Source organism: Pezoporus wallicus, unplaced genomic scaffold, assembly GCF_028554395.1.
Source record: "Pezoporus wallicus isolate ANWC-B61680 ecotype Strahan unplaced genomic scaffold, APGP_CSIRO_Pwel_v1 scaffold_2146, whole genome shotgun sequence".
Classification (NCBI taxonomy): Eukaryota; Metazoa; Chordata; class Aves; order Psittaciformes; family Psittacidae; genus Pezoporus; species Pezoporus wallicus.
Window position 1 is genome coordinate 4,372,104 of NW_026639769.1, and position 16,811 is coordinate 4,388,914.

The 16,811-nt window shown below is 48.2% G+C and overlaps 1 protein-coding gene across 1 annotated transcript in view; it reads left to right on the forward strand.

Moving 5' to 3' along the window:
- LOC130602854 (protein AHNAK2-like) overlaps positions 1-10,559 on the forward strand; it is a 78,056-nt gene extending 67,497 nt beyond the window's left edge. Inside the window, 1 exon segment of the mRNA XM_057416096.1 lies at positions 1-10,559. Coding sequence (XP_057272079.1) covers positions 1-10,559 — 10,559 coding nt within the window.
- Positions 10,560-16,811: the final 6,252 nt, after the last annotated feature.

Here is a 16,811-nt window from a genome sequence, read left to right on the forward strand (position 1 = left end):
GCCCCTCTGCCGAAGGCTCCCTCGACGCGGCCGAGCTGGAAACCACGGGCCTGAAAGGGAAGTTAAAGATGCCCAAGTTCGACAAGCCCAAATTCGGAGTGTCACCCCCCAAGGCGGAGGCGCTCGAAGGCCAGCTCAGCCTGCCCACCGCACAGGTCGACCTCCCGTCCGCCACAGTGACGGCCGCAGGGGAGGGCACCGCGCTGGGCCTCAAAGCCGACATCCCCAGCGGCAAAAGCGAAGGGGCCGGCTGGAAGCTGGAGAAGCCCTCCCTCAAAATGCCCAAAGCGGACATCAAAGCTCCCAAGGCGGACATCAGCCTCCCATCTGTCGACGTCACCCTTCCAAAGGCCAGCGTTGAGCTGCAGGCGCCCGAGGCAGCCCTCAGCCTCGAAGGAGAAGCCAAAGCCCCAGAGAAGGAGGCCGTGAAGACCAAGGACGGCAAGTTCAAGATGCCCAAGTTCGGCATGCCGTCCTTCGGCTGGTCCAGCAGCAGAGAGGCCAAGGGCACCGTGGCCGCTGACGTGGACGTCAGCCTCAAGGAGCCCCACGTGACGGTGCCCTCGGGAAGCGCCGAGGTCGACGTGAGCCTGCCCGCGGCCGAGATCCAAGCGCCCGGTGTGGAGGTGACAGTCGAGACGGGCGCCGCAGGGGACGGTGAGAAAGGCCGATTTAAGATGCCCGACGTCAAGATGCCCAGCGTCAAGCTGCCCAAAGTCAAAGCTCCCCACGTGCAGGTCAGCCTGCCAAAGGGCGAGGCCTCGCTTCCCAAGGCTCAGGCCGATGTCCCGGAGGGCGAAGGCGCCGTGCAGGGTCCTGATGCCGAAAGCGGCCTGGAGGTGGCTGCCGGCAAAGTTGAGAGCGGCGGCATGAAAATACACATGCCGAAAGTCAAGGTGCCCAGCGTCGTCTTCTCCAAGCCGACCGTCAAGGCTCCCAAACTGGACGCAGACGTCTCACTGGACAAAGTCGACGTCAGCCTCCCGGAGGCTGGCCTCAAGGCTGGCGACATCAGCGTCACGGCCGCCGACATCAGGCTGCCCTCCGTGGAAGGCTCCGTTGAGCTCCAGGCGCCTGACATAGACCTGAAAGCCCCCTCTGCCGAAGGCTCCCTCGACGCGGCCGAGCTGGAAACCACGGGCCTGAAAGGGAAGTTAAAGATGCCCAAGTTCGACAAGCCCAAATTCGGAGTGTCGCCCCCCAAGGCGGAGGCGCTCGAAGGCCAGCTCAGCCTGCCCACCGCACAGGTCGACCTCCCGTCCGCCACAGTGACGGCCGCAGGGGAGGGCACCGCGCTGGGCCTCAAAGCCGACGTCCCCAGCGGCAAAAGCGAAGGGGCCGGCTGGAAGCTGGAGAAGCCCTCCCTCAAAATGCCCAAAGCGGACATCAAAGCTCCCAAGGCGGACATCAGCCTCCCATCTGTCGACGTCACCCTTCCAAAGGCCAGCGTTGAGCTGCAGGCGCCCGAGGCAGCCCAAGGCCTCGAAGGAGAAGCCAAAGCCCCAGAGAAGGAGGCCGTGAAGACCAAGGACGGCAAGTTCAAGATGCCCAAGTTCGGCATGCCGTCCTTCGGCTGGTCCAGCAGCAGAGAGGCCAAGGGCACCGTGGCCGCTGACGTGGACGTCAGCCTCAAGGAGCCCCACGTGACGGTGCCCTCGGGAAGCGCCGAGGTCGACGTGAGCCTGCCCGCGGCCGAGATCCAAGCGCCCGGTGTGGAGGTGACAGTCGAGACGGGCGCCGCAGGGGACGGTGAGAAAGGCCGATTTAAGATGCCCGACGTCAAGATGCCCAGCGTCAAGCTGCCCAAAGTCAAAGCTCCCCACGTGCAGGTCAGCCTGCCAAAGGGCGAGGCCTCGCTTCCCAAGGCTCAGGCCGATGTCCCGGAGGGCGAAGGCGCCGTGCAGGGTCCTGATGCCGAAAGCGGCCTGGAGGTGGCTGCCGGCAAAGTTGAGAGCGGCGGCATGAAAATACACATGCCGAAAGTCAAGGTGCCCAGCGTCGTCTTCTCCAAGCCGACCGTCAAGGCTCCCAAACTGGACGCAGACGTCTCACTGGACAAAGTCGACGTCAGCCTCCCGGAGGCTGGCCTCAAGGCTGGCGACATCAGCGTCACGGCCGCCGACATCAGGCTGCCCTCCGTGGAAGGCTCCGTTGAGCTCCAGGCGCCTGACATAGACCTGAAAGCCCCCTCTGCCGAAGGCTCCCTCGACGCGGCCGAGCTGGAAACCACGGGCCTGAAAGGGAAGTTAAAGATGCCCAAGTTCGACAAGCCCAAATTCGGAGTGTCGCCCCCCAAGGCGGAGGCGCTCGAAGGCCAGCTCAGCCTGCCCACCGCACAGGTCGACCTCCCGTCCGCCACAGTGACGGCCGCAGGGGAGGGCACCGCGCTGGGCCTCAAAGCCGACGTCCCCAGCGGCAAAAGCGAAGGGGCCGGCTGGAAGCTGGAGAAGCCCTCCCTCAAAATGCCCAAAGCGGACATCAAAGCTCCCAAGGCGGACATCAGCCTCCCATCTGTCGACGTCACCCTTCCAAAGGCCAGCGTTGAGCTGCAGGCGCCCGAGGCAGCCCAAGGCCTCGAAGGAGAAGCCAAAGCCCCAGAGAAGGAGGCCGTGAAGACCAAGGACGGCAAGTTCAAGATGCCCAAGTTCGGCATGCCGTCCTTCGGCTGGTCCAGCAGCAGAGAGGCCAAGGGCACCGTGGCCGCTGACGTGGACGTCAGCCTCAAGGAGCCCCACGTGACGGTGCCCTCGGGAAGCGCCGAGGTCGACGTGAGCCTGCCCGCGGCCGAGATCCAAGCGCCCGGTGTGGAGGTGACAGTCGAGACGGGCGCCGCAGGGGACGGTGAGAAAGGCCGATTTAAGATGCCCGACGTCAAGATGCCCAGCGTCAAGCTGCCCAAAGTCAAAGCTCCCCACGTGCAGGTCAGCCTGCCAAAGGGCGAGGCCTCGCTTCCCAAGGCTCAGGCCGATGTCCCGGAGGGCGAAGGCGCCGTGCAGGGTCCTGATGCCGAAAGCGGCCTGGAGGTGGCTGCCGGCAAAGTTGAGAGCGGCGGCATGAAAATACACATGCCGAAAGTCAAGGTGCCCAGCGTCGTCTTCTCCAAGCCGACCGTCAAGGCTCCCAAACTGGACGCAGACGTCTCACTGGACAAAGTCGACGTCAGCCTCCCGGAGGCTGGCCTCAAGGCTGGCGACATCAGCGTCACGGCCGCCGACATCAGGCTGCCCTCCGTGGAAGGCTCCGTTGAGCTCCAGGCGCCTGACATAGACCTGAAAGCCCCCTCTGCCGAAGGCTCCCTCGACGCGGCCGAGCTGGAAACCACGGGCCTGAAAGGGAAGTTAAAGATGCCCAAGTTCGACAAGCCCAAATTCGGAGTGTCGCCCCCCAAGGCGGAGGCGCTCGAAGGCCAGCTCAGCCTGCCCACCGCACAGGTCGACCTCCCGTCCGCCACAGTGACGGCCGCAGGGGAGGGCACCGCGCTGGGCCTCAAAGCCGACGTCCCCAGCGGCAAAAGCGAAGGGGCCGGCTGGAAGCTGGAGAAGCCCTCCCTCAAAATGCCCAAAGCGGACATCAAAGCTCCCAAGGCGGACATCAGCCTCCCATCTGTCGACGTCACCCTTCCAAAGGCCAGCGTTGAGCTGCAGGCGCCCGAGGCAGCCCAAGGCCTCGAAGGAGAAGCCAAAGCCCCAGAGAAGGAGGCCGTGAAGACCAAGGACGGCAAGTTCAAGATGCCCAAGTTCGGCATGCCGTCCTTCGGCTGGTCCAGCAGCAGAGAGGCCAAGGGCACCGTGGCCGCTGACGTGGACGTCAGCCTCAAGGAGCCCCACGTGACGGTGCCCTCGGGAAGCGCCGAGGTCGACGTGAGCCTGCCCGCGGCCGAGATCCAAGCGCCCGGTGTGGAGGTGACAGTCGAGACGGGCGCCGCAGGGGACGGTGAGAAAGGCCGATTTAAGATGCCCGACGTCAAGATGCCCAGCGTCAAGCTGCCCAAAGTCAAAGCTCCCCACGTGCAGGTCAGCCTGCCAAAGGGCGAGGCCTCGCTTCCCAAGGCTCAGGCCGATGTCCCGGAGGGCGAAGGCGCCGTGCAGGGTCCTGATGCCGAAAGCGGCCTGGAGGTGGCTGCCGGCAAAGTTGAGAGCGGCGGCATGAAAATACACATGCCGAAAGTCAAGGTGCCCAGCGTCGTCTTCTCCAAGCCGACCGTCAAGGCTCCCAAACTGGACGCAGACGTCTCACTGGACAAAGTCGACGTCAGCCTCCCGGAGGCTGGCCTCAAGGCTGGCGACATCAGCGTCACGGCCGCCGACATCAGGCTGCCCTCCGTGGAAGGCTCCGTTGAGCTCCAGGCGCCTGACATAGACCTGAAAGCCCCCTCTGCCGAAGGCTCCCTCGACGCGGCCGAGCTGGAAACCACGGGCCTGAAAGGGAAGTTAAAGATGCCCAAGTTCGACAAGCCCAAATTCGGAGTGTCGCCCCCCAAGGCGGAGGCGCTCGAAGGCCAGCTCAGCCTGCCCACCGCACAGGTCGACCTCCCGTCCGCCACAGTGACGGCCGCAGGGGAGGGCACCGCGCTGGGCCTCAAAGCCGACGTCCCCAGCGGCAAAAGCGAAGGGGCCGGCTGGAAGCTGGAGAAGCCCTCCCTCAAAATGCCCAAAGCGGACATCAAAGCTCCCAAGGCGGACATCAGCCTCCCATCTGTCGACGTCACCCTTCCAAAGGCCAGCGTTGAGCTGCAGGCGCCCGAGGCAGCCCTCAGCCTCGAAGGAGAAGCCAAAGCCCCAGAGAAGGAGGCCGTGAAGACCAAGGACGGCAAGTTCAAGATGCCCAAGTTCGGCATGCCGTCCTTCGGCTGGTCCAGCAGCAGAGAGGCCAAGGGCACCGTGGCCGCTGACGTGGACGTCAGCCTCAAGGAGCCCCACGTGACGGTGCCCTCGGGAAGCGCCGAGGTCGACGTGAGCCTGCCCGCGGCCGAGATCCAAGCGCCCGGTGTGGAGGTGACAGTCGAGACGGGCGCCGCAGGGGACGGTGAGAAAGGCCGATTTAAGATGCCCGACGTCAAGATGCCCAGCGTCAAGCTGCCCAAAGTCAAAGCTCCCCACGTGCAGGTCAGCCTGCCAAAGGGCGAGGCCTCGCTTCCCAAGGCTCAGGCCGAAGCCCCGGACGGCGAAGGCACTGTGCAGGGTCCTGATGCCGAAAGCGGCCTGGAGGTGGCTTCCGGCAAAGTTTCTCTTTATTATTCTGTAACAGAGCATACTCCTGCTGTTATTTCAGGTAGGGTTGGAGCTGATGTTCCTACTGTTAATAAGGGAGTTATTTGCTCTAAAAATACAATGTTACGAATTCCTGTCTTGGGTTTCTCCAAAGTTGATATTGGTTCTTCCAAATATGAGCAGGATTCCCCATTACCAAAATGTGATATTACTCTTACCAAATATCAAATGAATCTAGTAGAATCTGAGTCCAAAATGTCATCTCTTGCTGATGAGAATATTTCAGTAACAGATTTTGAATTTTTAAGTGAAAATGCTTCTTTGGAGCAAGGAACTCTGAAGCCAGGATGTAAACTACCATCTGCTGAAATACCTGTAGATGACACAGAGTTTACAGTTAAAATTCCTAAATTCCAAAGACCAAAATTTGGATTTTCTTTGTCCGTGGGAAAACCATCAGTAAGTGACATTGGTTCCAAAGTGGAATCTGAAATTTCCAGGGAAAGCACAACATCTCATATGGCTGATATTGACAAACTAACTCAGATCTGTGATGCTGAGTTTGGCATAAAGATGCACAAGCCTTCACCTGAAATTGTTCTAGATGCACCCAGGTTGGATGTCTGTCTCCCATCAATGGAAGTTAGCATGCCAAAACTAGAAGTGGAAATCGATGGCCCAGATTTAGAATGCAAGGCAGAACAGGAAGTATTTTCAGGAGAGATGGACACTGGGGAGAAAGAAAACAAAGTTAAAAAGTCAAAATTCAAACGCCCGTCGTTTAGTTGGTCACCAAAGAAAGAAGCTATTGCTCCTTCTGAAGTGGAAGGACATCTGCAAGAACCAGCTTTGTCTACTCTGTCTCAAGACACAGAATCTGAATTAATATTTCTTACCCCTGAGAATCAAAACCTTCATGTAGAATTTGACACATCAATAGAAAAAGATGGTGGAAAGGGCAGAATCAAGAAGTCTCAGTTTACCATGCCAAAGATCTCATTCCCTAAAATGAAAGGTCAGAAAGTCCAGGTATCTCTGCCTGTACTGGAAACTGACACTTGCGGTCCCAAACAAGAGAAAAAAGGTGTTTCAGTACAGGAATCTGAGAAAGGAAGTAGTGTAGAAGGGGCAGAACTGGACATAAAAATGACAAAAATTACAGTCCCAACTTCAGAATTTTCCAAAGCAGAAATCAGAGCTCCCAAAATAGAGATGGGTATGCCTACAGGTGAGGTCATACTTCCTACATGTGAAGAAAATGACCTGACATTGAAATCTGCTGCTGCTAATGCCAGCCTCTCCCCCTCGGATATTAAGATGACAACTGAAGGCTCCCTTGAGGTGAAGAGTCTTGACACAAGTGTTGAAAGAACATCAAGTGAAATTGCTATGGGTGATGTAGAAATAAAAATGGAAGGTGCTGAAGGGAGAACAAAAATGTCTAAATTCCAAATGCCAAAATTTGGAATTACAGATTCTAAAGGGAAAGGGTCAGAAAAGGAGGTCAGAAAATCCAAATCAGAAGTCAAGGTTCCTCAACTAAAACCAATGGTAGAAATAGCTGACATTGCTGTTGAAGCACCAAAATGGGAGGTGGAATGTGGTACAGGAACAGAAACTTACAGCCCTAAAGTCAAAATGACCAAAGCTGACAATAGGGCATCAGAGGCTGACATTTCTATTCCAAAACCAGACACTGGTATTGAGGATTCAGATGCAGTACTAAAAACTAAAGGGGAAAGAAAGCAGGATGGAGATGGAGAAGGAGGACATTTCAAAATGCCAAAATTCAAACTTCCATCCTTTAGTTGGTCACCAAAGAAAGAAACAAGTGTTAAACTGGATTCTGGAGTGAATTTGGAAGATCATAAACTTGCTGCAATGTCAAGCAAAATAGACACAGAAGTGAGAGAAACTGCAACTGATGACCAAGGTAGTGGGCCAGACCTTGATCTGGAAATATCTGCAGGAAAAACTGAACAGAAAAATCCAAGTAAAAAGCCTCAATTTGTCATGCCTAAAATTTCACTCTCCAAGATCAAGGTTCCCAAACCTCATACTCGTTCACCAAAAGTTGAAGCTGACACTACTATTCTTGAAACAGAGAGAGAGGGTGATGATTCAATACAGACACCTGATATAGAAAGAAGCGATTTTGAAAGAACACAAGAAGGGACACAAATAGGCATAAAACCATCTGATGTTAAGATCTCCACTCTGGACTTTTCAAAAATAGAAACTGGAGCCTCCCAAACTGAAATGAGAGTCAGCTCAGCAAAGATCGGTGCTGCTCTGCCTCTTTCAGAGGGGAGTTTTCAACAACTTGTCTTAAAATCAAGTTCTACCAATGAAGATACCATTCAGAAAACAGGTATTAAGTTCCCTAAAGAAGAAACTCCAATAGAACCGAGGAGCCCTGAAATAATAACAGAAAAGTCATTAGTTGTGGATGGAAGAAAGATTAATTTGGAAGGTGCTGAAGGGAAGATTAAAATGCCCAAATTTCAGAAGCCAAAATTTGGAATTTCCCTAACAAAAGGGAAAGGCCCAGAGACAGAAATCAACTCTCCAAAAATAGAAGCTGAGGTACCCCAGCTAAAAATGACAAAGGAAACTGCTGACATTGATGTGGGAGTTCCAGTATCAGAACTTACATCTAATATGTCAGATCCTGGAGTAGGTGTTTGTAAGATAAAAACACCTCAAATTCTGACAGCTGGCATCAAAGCACCAAAGGTAGATGTAAGCCTCCAGTCAGTGTCTAAACCAATGACAGAGGGAGCTGTTGAGAGCCTTGAGGAGAAATATATCAAATTAAAAGAAGAATATGATATAAAAGCTGAAGAAGGTCAGACTGAAGAACATCAGGGATGGTTTAAAATGCCGAAATTCAGAATACCTGCATTTGGCAGGACATCCTTAAAGGAAAAAAAAGGTGATGCTTATATCGAAAGATGTATGGAAGAAGCTCAGGCAGTCATTCCCTCTGCTGAAGTACAAACTGAAATGAGTATTCCTGAAAATCCATTCGCATTACCACATGCAGTCACTGAAATGACTATTGGAAAAGAAGGGATTCCAAAATTAGGAGATTCTGTGAAGAGTTCTGATGTTAGCTTGGCAAAGATGGAAGGAGATATTTTGTTGTCCACAGAAAGAGTAGATAGCACAGTGAATATTCCAAAAACTGAAACTTATGCAGATATAGTTAAGCACAGTGCTGAAGGACAAAAAAAGTATACTTCAGAACTCACAGTATCTCCAGCAGAATTTGATAAAGATAACAGTTTAACAGATAGGTTTTCTACGTGTACTCTGACTCTTCAAGAGCATAAAATCAAATCACAGGATATAGAAGTCCCAAAGGCAGAAAGTTCCTCTAAGTTAGAGACTTCAGGAACAGGATGTATACCATCATCAGCTGAAAACACTCTGGATGCAATGCAGGAGAAAATAGATGTTAGTCTTCCAAAGGAAGAGCTAGTTATTCAAAATCAAGAGGCAGTAATTAAACGAGGAAAGATAAAGGGTGAGATGAAAATTACAGGAAAAGACAGTGAAGGAAGCCAATTGAAAAGGCCTGTGAGTGAGTGGTCTACAGCAAAGGGATCAGAAGATGGTGCTTATGTTACAGCTAAGCTGGAAGATCTAATGGTAGAAGTTCCAGTAGTGAAGATGGACGTTAAATTTGCTAAAGTAGATCCTGAAATGAAATTTCAAGTGGAAAGTGTTGAAAAGGACATGTCTGCAGGAGGGCAAGTGCAAGTAGAAAATAGAGCAGAAACAAGTAAAATTAAAACATACAAGTTTAAGATTCCAAAGTTTGGAGTGTTGCATTCAGAAGTCGAGGGTTTTGAAGATGATATCAATTTGCCAAAGTCAGAAGCTGATTCAGTATCTAAAGCTGAAATAGGCGCAGCAGAGATGCAGTTTCAAAAATTAGAAAAATCTATTGGCCTGAAACGTCCATCTCTAGAGCATATGGAAGCATCTGCCAGAATAACAGCAGACAAATCACAAGATGACCCAGAAGTAAATGCAAAAATTCCCAAGCTAAAAATACCAAGGTTTACTTTCAAAGCTCTTCCAATTGAAGCTGATGTTTCAGTGTCAAAAGTGGTAACAGATCCAAAGGGATCTAGTACTGACATTGAAGTAGTGCAACTGCAAGAAAGCTCTGATATCCCCAAAGAAACACCAGTGGCTCTAGAGGGTAGTGTTCTAAAAGCAAAAAGCAAAATTCTAACACTAACTGAACCTGACATTAAAACAGCACAGATGACTACTACCATAGGGTCCTCCCTTCCAAACACAGGGCAAGACATTCACTGGTCATATGTAGAGGGCCAAGAAGCGAGTGAGAAAGTAGAACCTGAACATGTTGCTATTGAAAGATGTGAGATTTATACTACTGAAATAGTGAAAGAATCAGAGATTCTCTCATCAGAAGTCAAAACTCCTGCTTTGGGATTCTCATTGCTCAAGGTGAAGTTGCCTGAATCACATAGCAACTTAGAAGTGCTAGTCCAGCAGCCATCTCCAACAGAGGGTGTGTCAGTGAACACATCTAAATATGCTGATGAAAGTTTTGGAGGAGCAGCACGGAGGACTGACAGTGCTGAGCTTAAACTATCTGACAATCTACACAGTGAGATTGAAGAATCTATTGGAGAAGTAAGTTTGCCAAAGTTAAAAACATCTGCTGTTGAAGTAAAGCCTTCCAGTAAACTTGAAGAGAGTCTTCCTGGTCAATCACTGCAGGGAATAACTGCAGATCCTCTCTCTAAAGATGAGAATGTAGCTGAAGCACTAAAAGGTGAAGAAAAAGACATAACCAATGGAAAAGAAAAGACTGATAGTAAAAGATCTCCTGGAAGATTCAAATTTTGGCTTCCAAGTATTGGCTTTTCATCTTCTGGTGATGAAACTAGCACAGATTCAAAAACAGAAGTAAAAAAGTTAGTTCCAGAAGAAGTGAAACCTGCTGACACATCAGGTCATGATTCTTCTAAGCAAACTGAAAAAACTGGATGGTTTAGATTTCCCAAGCTTGGTTTCACATCTCCTTCCAAAAAGGCTAAAACTGTTGACAAAGAAGAGATGGGTCATGGAGAGGGAAGAATCTCAGATGAAGATAGCCCATCAGATAAACCTGATGTATTTTTTGATGCACAAGAAAGCTTATCACCTAAAGATACAACAGAGGATGAAACAGTTGAAGCTGATGTGCTCTCATCTAATGTTCCAGTTTCTGGAACTATCGTGACATCTTCAGCAAGAACTGAACTAATCTTGTTGGAAGAAGAAAAAGATAGTCAATCTAATATTCCTGGAGATAAAACCAAATGAAAATTATCTTTTCTCAATTCTCAATGAAAATAAAATAATCTACATGTACAGACAAGAATGTTTTCTTAATTTTTTAGTAACTGAAAATTAAACAAAACCTAAAACTTATTCATGATTATGTTTAGATTATAGATTACTTCCAAAATGGAATATAACCTAGTACTATGAGAAGTACACTTACATGTTTAGATTTTGGACCTTTCTGACCTACTTTTTCTTTCTTATTAAAATATTTTTCTTTATTTCAGCTAAGGTAATATATATATATATCCCATGAACATTTTAAAATGCAAAATGAAAACAAAATACTACTGTAGAGAGACTAACTCTTTACCTCTTCCTCTCTTCTCATTTTTTCATTATTGTGGTGGGTCATATTTAGCCTTAAAAGAATTTTAAAAGAAAACCAGAATAAATTCAAGACCAAAAACCATGTAACTAACTCACATTTTTAAGATACCAAAAAAAAAACCCAAACAACATTCTGACAAAGAATAATTATTGAAATGTGAATAAATAAATTTTTATGTATATATTTACTGAATACTTAAATACACAGAATGATCTGCCACAGTGGTGGAATTGCTTCAAAGATTTTTCTGGGACAGGAGATGTATATAATAATTTGCTTCTCTGTTTATATTAGTGCTTCTCTCAAGTTCACAACAAAAAACAAAGTGCATATGTGACAGCCTTCATGTGTATCATTAAAACACTGTATTCTTAATTCACAATAAACTCACCATATGAATAATAACTCGAGTATTGTGAGTTACTGATAGTGCTGTTAGCATTTTCTGAACCTGAAAACCCCAGCTTAAATTTGCAAAAGATTTGAGTATACCCAACTATCTGCTGAAGTGGCTACTTAATGACAGCACAGATTCTAAATACAGTGGTAATGAAGACTTTTCACACATTATCACAGTATCACAGTATGCTAGAGATTGGAAGGGACCTTGAAAGATCATCTAGTCCAATCCCCCTGCCGGAGCAGGAACACCTAGATAATGTTACGCAGGAATGCGTCCAGGCAGGTTTTGAATGTCTCCAGGGAAGGAGACTCCACAACCTCCCTGGGCAGCCTGTTCCAGTGCTCTGTCACCCTCACTGAGAAGAAGTTTCTTCTCAAGTTTAAGTGGAACCTCTTGTGTTCCAGTTTGTACCCATTACCCCTTGTCCTATCATTGTTTGCAACTGAGTAGAGCCTGGCTCCATCCTCGTGACACTCCCCCTTTATATCTTTATAGACACTTACAAGGTCACCCCTCAGTCTCCTCTTCTCCAAACTATAGAGACCCAGCTCCCTCAGTCTTTCCTCATAAGGGAGATGCTCCACTCCCTTAATCATCTTTGTTGCCCTGCGCTGGACTCTCTCCAGCAGCTCCCTGTCCTTCTTGAACTGAGGGGCCCAGAACTGGACACAATATTCCAGATGCGGTCTCACCAGGGCAGAGTAGAGGGGAAGGAGGACCTCTCTTGACCTACTAACCACCCCCCTTCTAATACACCCCAGGATGCCATTGGCCTTCTTGGCCACAAGGGCACAGTGTTGGCTCAGGGTCATCCTGTCGTCCACTAGGACCCCCAGGTCCCTCTCCCCTACACTGCTCTCTAACAGGTCGTTCCCCAACCTATACTGGAACCTGGGGTTGTTCCTGCCCAGATGCAGGACTCTACACTTTCCCTTGTTATATTTCATCAAGTTATTCCCTGCCCAACTCTCCAGCCTGTCCAGGTCTCGCTGGATGGCAGCACAGCCTTCTGGCGTGTCAGTCACTGCTCCCAGCTTAGTGTCATCAGCAAACTTGCTGATAGTACACTCAATTCCCTCATCTAAATCATTGATGAATATATTAATAATACCGGCCCCAGTACTGACCCTTGAGGCACTCCACTAGTTACAGGCCTCCAACTAGACTCAACCCCATAGACTACAACTCTCTGGCTTCTGTCCTTCAGCCAGTTTGCAGTCCACCTCACTACCTGATCAGTCCACACTTCCTCATTTTAGCTGTGAGGATGCTGTGGGAGACTGTGTCAAATGCTTTGCTGAAGTCAAGGTAGACCACATCCACCGCTCTGCTATCATCCATCCACCGTGTTATTTCCTCATAAAAGGCTAAGAGATTGGTCAAACATGATTTCCCCCTGGTGAAGCCATGTTGACTGCCCCTCATAACCCTCTTATCCTTGATATGCCTTAAGATGGCACCAAGGATAAGGTGTTCCATCACTTTCCCAGGGATGGAGGTGAGGCTGGCCAGTCTATAGTTACCCGGGTCCTCCTTCTTGCCCTTTTTGAAGACTGGAGTGACATTTGCTTTCCTCCAGTCCTCAGGCACCTCTCCTGTTTCCCAAGACTTGGTAAAGATGATGGAGAGTGGTCTAGCAATGACTTCCGCCAAAAGTCACAATCACAAGTTTTATAGATGGCATGTGCAGACATGCTTCATTATAGCAGTTTTCTCATCCTGTATTTTCTTGCTCCATATTCTACTTAGTACAGGGAAAGCAGACACAGCAAAACATTTAGAAACTGGGTTGTAAAGGAAGTGTACTTGGTTGTCTAACCATCTGTAGCTTGAGATGTTCTTCATTTCTGTATCCTTGCAGGAGGCTTAAATACTCTAAAAAGAACTGCTGGCAGTTATAAGAACTCTATCTCTGAAGAGACTGTTCATATAAATGTATCGTTTATTTGTAGCATTTCCCTGTGGTTTCCCTAAGTATAAAAGTTATTGTTCAATAGACCAAAAATTACCACATTATATGGCAATTTCATATACCAGGACTGAGGAAAACTTTTTGATCAAGACAGGAAAATCGAGTCCAGAAAAAGGTAACATATGTTATGAAGGACATCACATTCTAACAGCAGCTTGCATTTACCTGCAAAGCTTCCTTCACCTAAAATGTTTCACAGGTAGTATTCATTTACTTAGGCCCACAAACAGGAATCCACCTACACAACACTGAATGTAGAAGTCTGTTGCAAAGGTGGCAGAATCAAGTCGATTAAAATTGAGCTCTGAGACAGCAATGACCACAGAGCAGTAATCACTGTCATGTTTTTTAAAGATTAATGAAATAGTTAAGGGAAGAGCAGTAGAAAAAAGCAGCAGCAATAAAACAATCCTCCAAATAGGCTACTGTCAGCTTTGGGAAGGGTGGAAGTTAGCGAATAAGCAACCAGGTTAACCCAAGGATCTGACCCCAGGCGTAGCTAAGAACAGAGCTCAAAGGGGTGCAAGGAGCACAGACACAAACCTGCAGAACATAGACATTTTGCCAACAGGCAGTTCTGATCCCACCTGCATCCTTAATTTGAGATGCTTAGATTGTTCTTTTAACTGTGGTAGGTTTCCTTCATTACTGGTGTTTTTTAACATGTGAAAAAGTGGGCTGTTTAGCTAAACCTCTACATACAGTCTCCAGCCTAACAAACCTGCAACTGTGATTTGACATCTAAAATAACGTATAAATGCATTTAAAAGAAAGACACTCCCACCTTGGTAATTTCTTGCATTGTTGGTTGGCTATTGTGTTGTTATATTTGAAGCAGGACCTCTGACATATCCCAAAGGCAAGGCAGCTGAAGAATGGAATGGAACTGAACAGAACAGTTCATTTGGAAGGGACCTACTGCTTGACCATTTCAGGGCTGACCAAAAGTCAAAGCCTGTTATTAAGGGCATTGTCCAAAATACTTCTTAAACACTGATAGGCTTGGACCATTGACCGTCTCTCTAGGAAGCCTGTTCCAGTGTTTGACCACCCTCTTTGTAAGGAAATGTTTCTTAATGTCAAGTCTGAACCTCCTCTGGTGCAGCCATTCACATACATCCTATCCTATACCAGGGAGAAGAGAGCAGCACCTCACTCTCCACTTCTCCTCAGGAAGCTGCAGGGAGCAATGAGGTCTGTGAATCAGTGCCCATGACAGAAGAGCTATCTTCCAGAGATTATGGAGATATTTATGACTTTCAAAAAATTAAGTGTGCATTGATATAGCATAGATTGTAAATGAGAATCTTTCTTAGTACCTGAATGAAAGCAACAAGGGTGTGATTCATCTGGAACAACTGGGAAAGGAAAATACTAGATAATGGGGGAAAAATGGAAAACAGATTAACACAAAAGCTCTTGGAACAAGGTAGTGTGTAATGTGTGAAGCCAGGTGACTTTTAGTCCTCCCAGAACTCACAGACTTGTAGAGCCAGCTGTGTTCTGTCTTGCTGTTATCTGACACTGGTGTCAGCAGCACTGTAGCCACAAGGCACTGCACCAAACCAAGTGCTATCAGAGACTGCTGGGAGAGCAGTGCAGCAGCTCTGCGTGAAAGCCACTCATGTAAAGCAAGGCTGGTTTGCTTAAGTTGTACTCCAGCATAACATAGGTACATGAGATGAGCTGATCAGAAGAGAGCATCCATGCTCAAGATCCAAACCAACAACTTTTCCTAGACACTAATAAACTAATACTGAGAAAAATCTGAACTACCTGTAACCAAACTAGAAAATTCATTCAAAGAAAATAAATAGATGCTAATGAGTACTTCTGGAGGCCCCAGCTTACACTTGATATACTCTTTAACTCGAAGAAATCACAATCTAAATGAAAGCAATAAGTAACAGGTGGAGGGATAAGGACTATTATTAACCCTGTTTCATAAATGGAAAACAAAATTATGAAGAGATTCAAAGCCTGGTTATAATTTACACCATATTCTACCTTTGTAACAGACAAGTAATTTAGAACAAAACTATGAAGGGGCCTAAGAAGTTTCACAGGAAAGCGGGGAAATAAACTCAAGTTCCTCTTAGATCCAGTTTATGGTCTTAGTTGTAAACCCCCTCCTTCATTTGTGGAGGAAAACCAATACAAGTGATGCCAGCAAAGAGCATTCGCATAAGCGTCAATTTTTCTTACATAAGCTGAACCTGACCTCGTATGAGTCTTACATTACCAGAAGACAAGTCTCACAGCTTGTCCAGAAACTCTGAACAGTTTATCCAGTACTGTCAGATTTGAGCTCACAAGTGGAGAAGAAAGTTTCCTTCTTGTTCCCGCAATACCCATCATCCCCAAATGAGTGAAAACACAGCTTCGAGTGCCATCTAGAGGAGCACAATCCGCTACAGAAAATAATTCTGTTGGCTCAAGATGTAACTGCTCAAACAGCTTTTCAAACTGCCCCACCACTCACATGTGCTCATTGCACAGAGCCCAGAGCACGACTCCACAGGGAGGTCGGCAAAGTCCCTGTCCTGGCACTCCACCTCTGAGCTGTGAAACTGCTGCGGACCTTGGCAGTCTTGAAAGGCCTGTGGCAGCTCAGCTTCAAGCCCCTCTTGGCAAGGCCTCATTCAGGTGAATTTTGGCTCTTGGTGCAGACATGGACGGGGTAGTGGGAGTACAGACTTCCCCATCACAGTGCAACCTCCCCATCCTCCACAGGAAGAATTTTGGTGCTTTTGAATCTCTGCCCTGTTCTGAGATGACAAAGGGACCTGCTGTGATTGTCTGTGCGTGGACTGACTTGAATCTCTGTGAATACACACAAATCCCCATACAAATATGCCTCTTTCTCTACAAGGTCTTTTGGAGATGATGCAAACCAATTTTCCATTTTTTGGTTTCCCTGCTGCTCCTCAGCTATCTCTTCCAAATACTTCCAAGACCCTTGGATTGTTTTATCCATCATTACAGATCAAATGCTTGCTGTTACTAATGCAGATTTTTATGACATTGACAGATAACACTGAACTTCCGTATCACATATGTGCAAACATACTGAGGAAGATGCAGGTGCTTTTAGCGCTCTCCTCCCCTATTTCCTTTCTAAAGGCTGCTTTGTATTTTGATATTTCCACTCATTAATTAAAATCCCTAGCAAAATAGAAACTTCCCAGCTGGTTTTCACTAGCTCCATTTCATGGGTTTATTAGCCGGTACTAACAAATATACCTGACCATGTATTGATACTTGCATGCAAGAACAAAATCAGAAATATTTTTTTCAGTGCAGTGGGCTTTCACCTTGGGCTCTCTCGCCTCTGATGCACATCAGTCCCTAAGCAAAAGGTTCACACTGCTACTCCCTTTCCAGTGCCCAGGCAAAGTGTGCAGCTCTGGCAAGGTTCACAGAGCCTAAGGTCAGTGTCATTCACACCTCTCCATTGCTGGCCTATGTGCTCTGCTTTCCTTTCCTGTCACTTCTGAGAGTCACCCAGGGCAGAGCCACTATGCA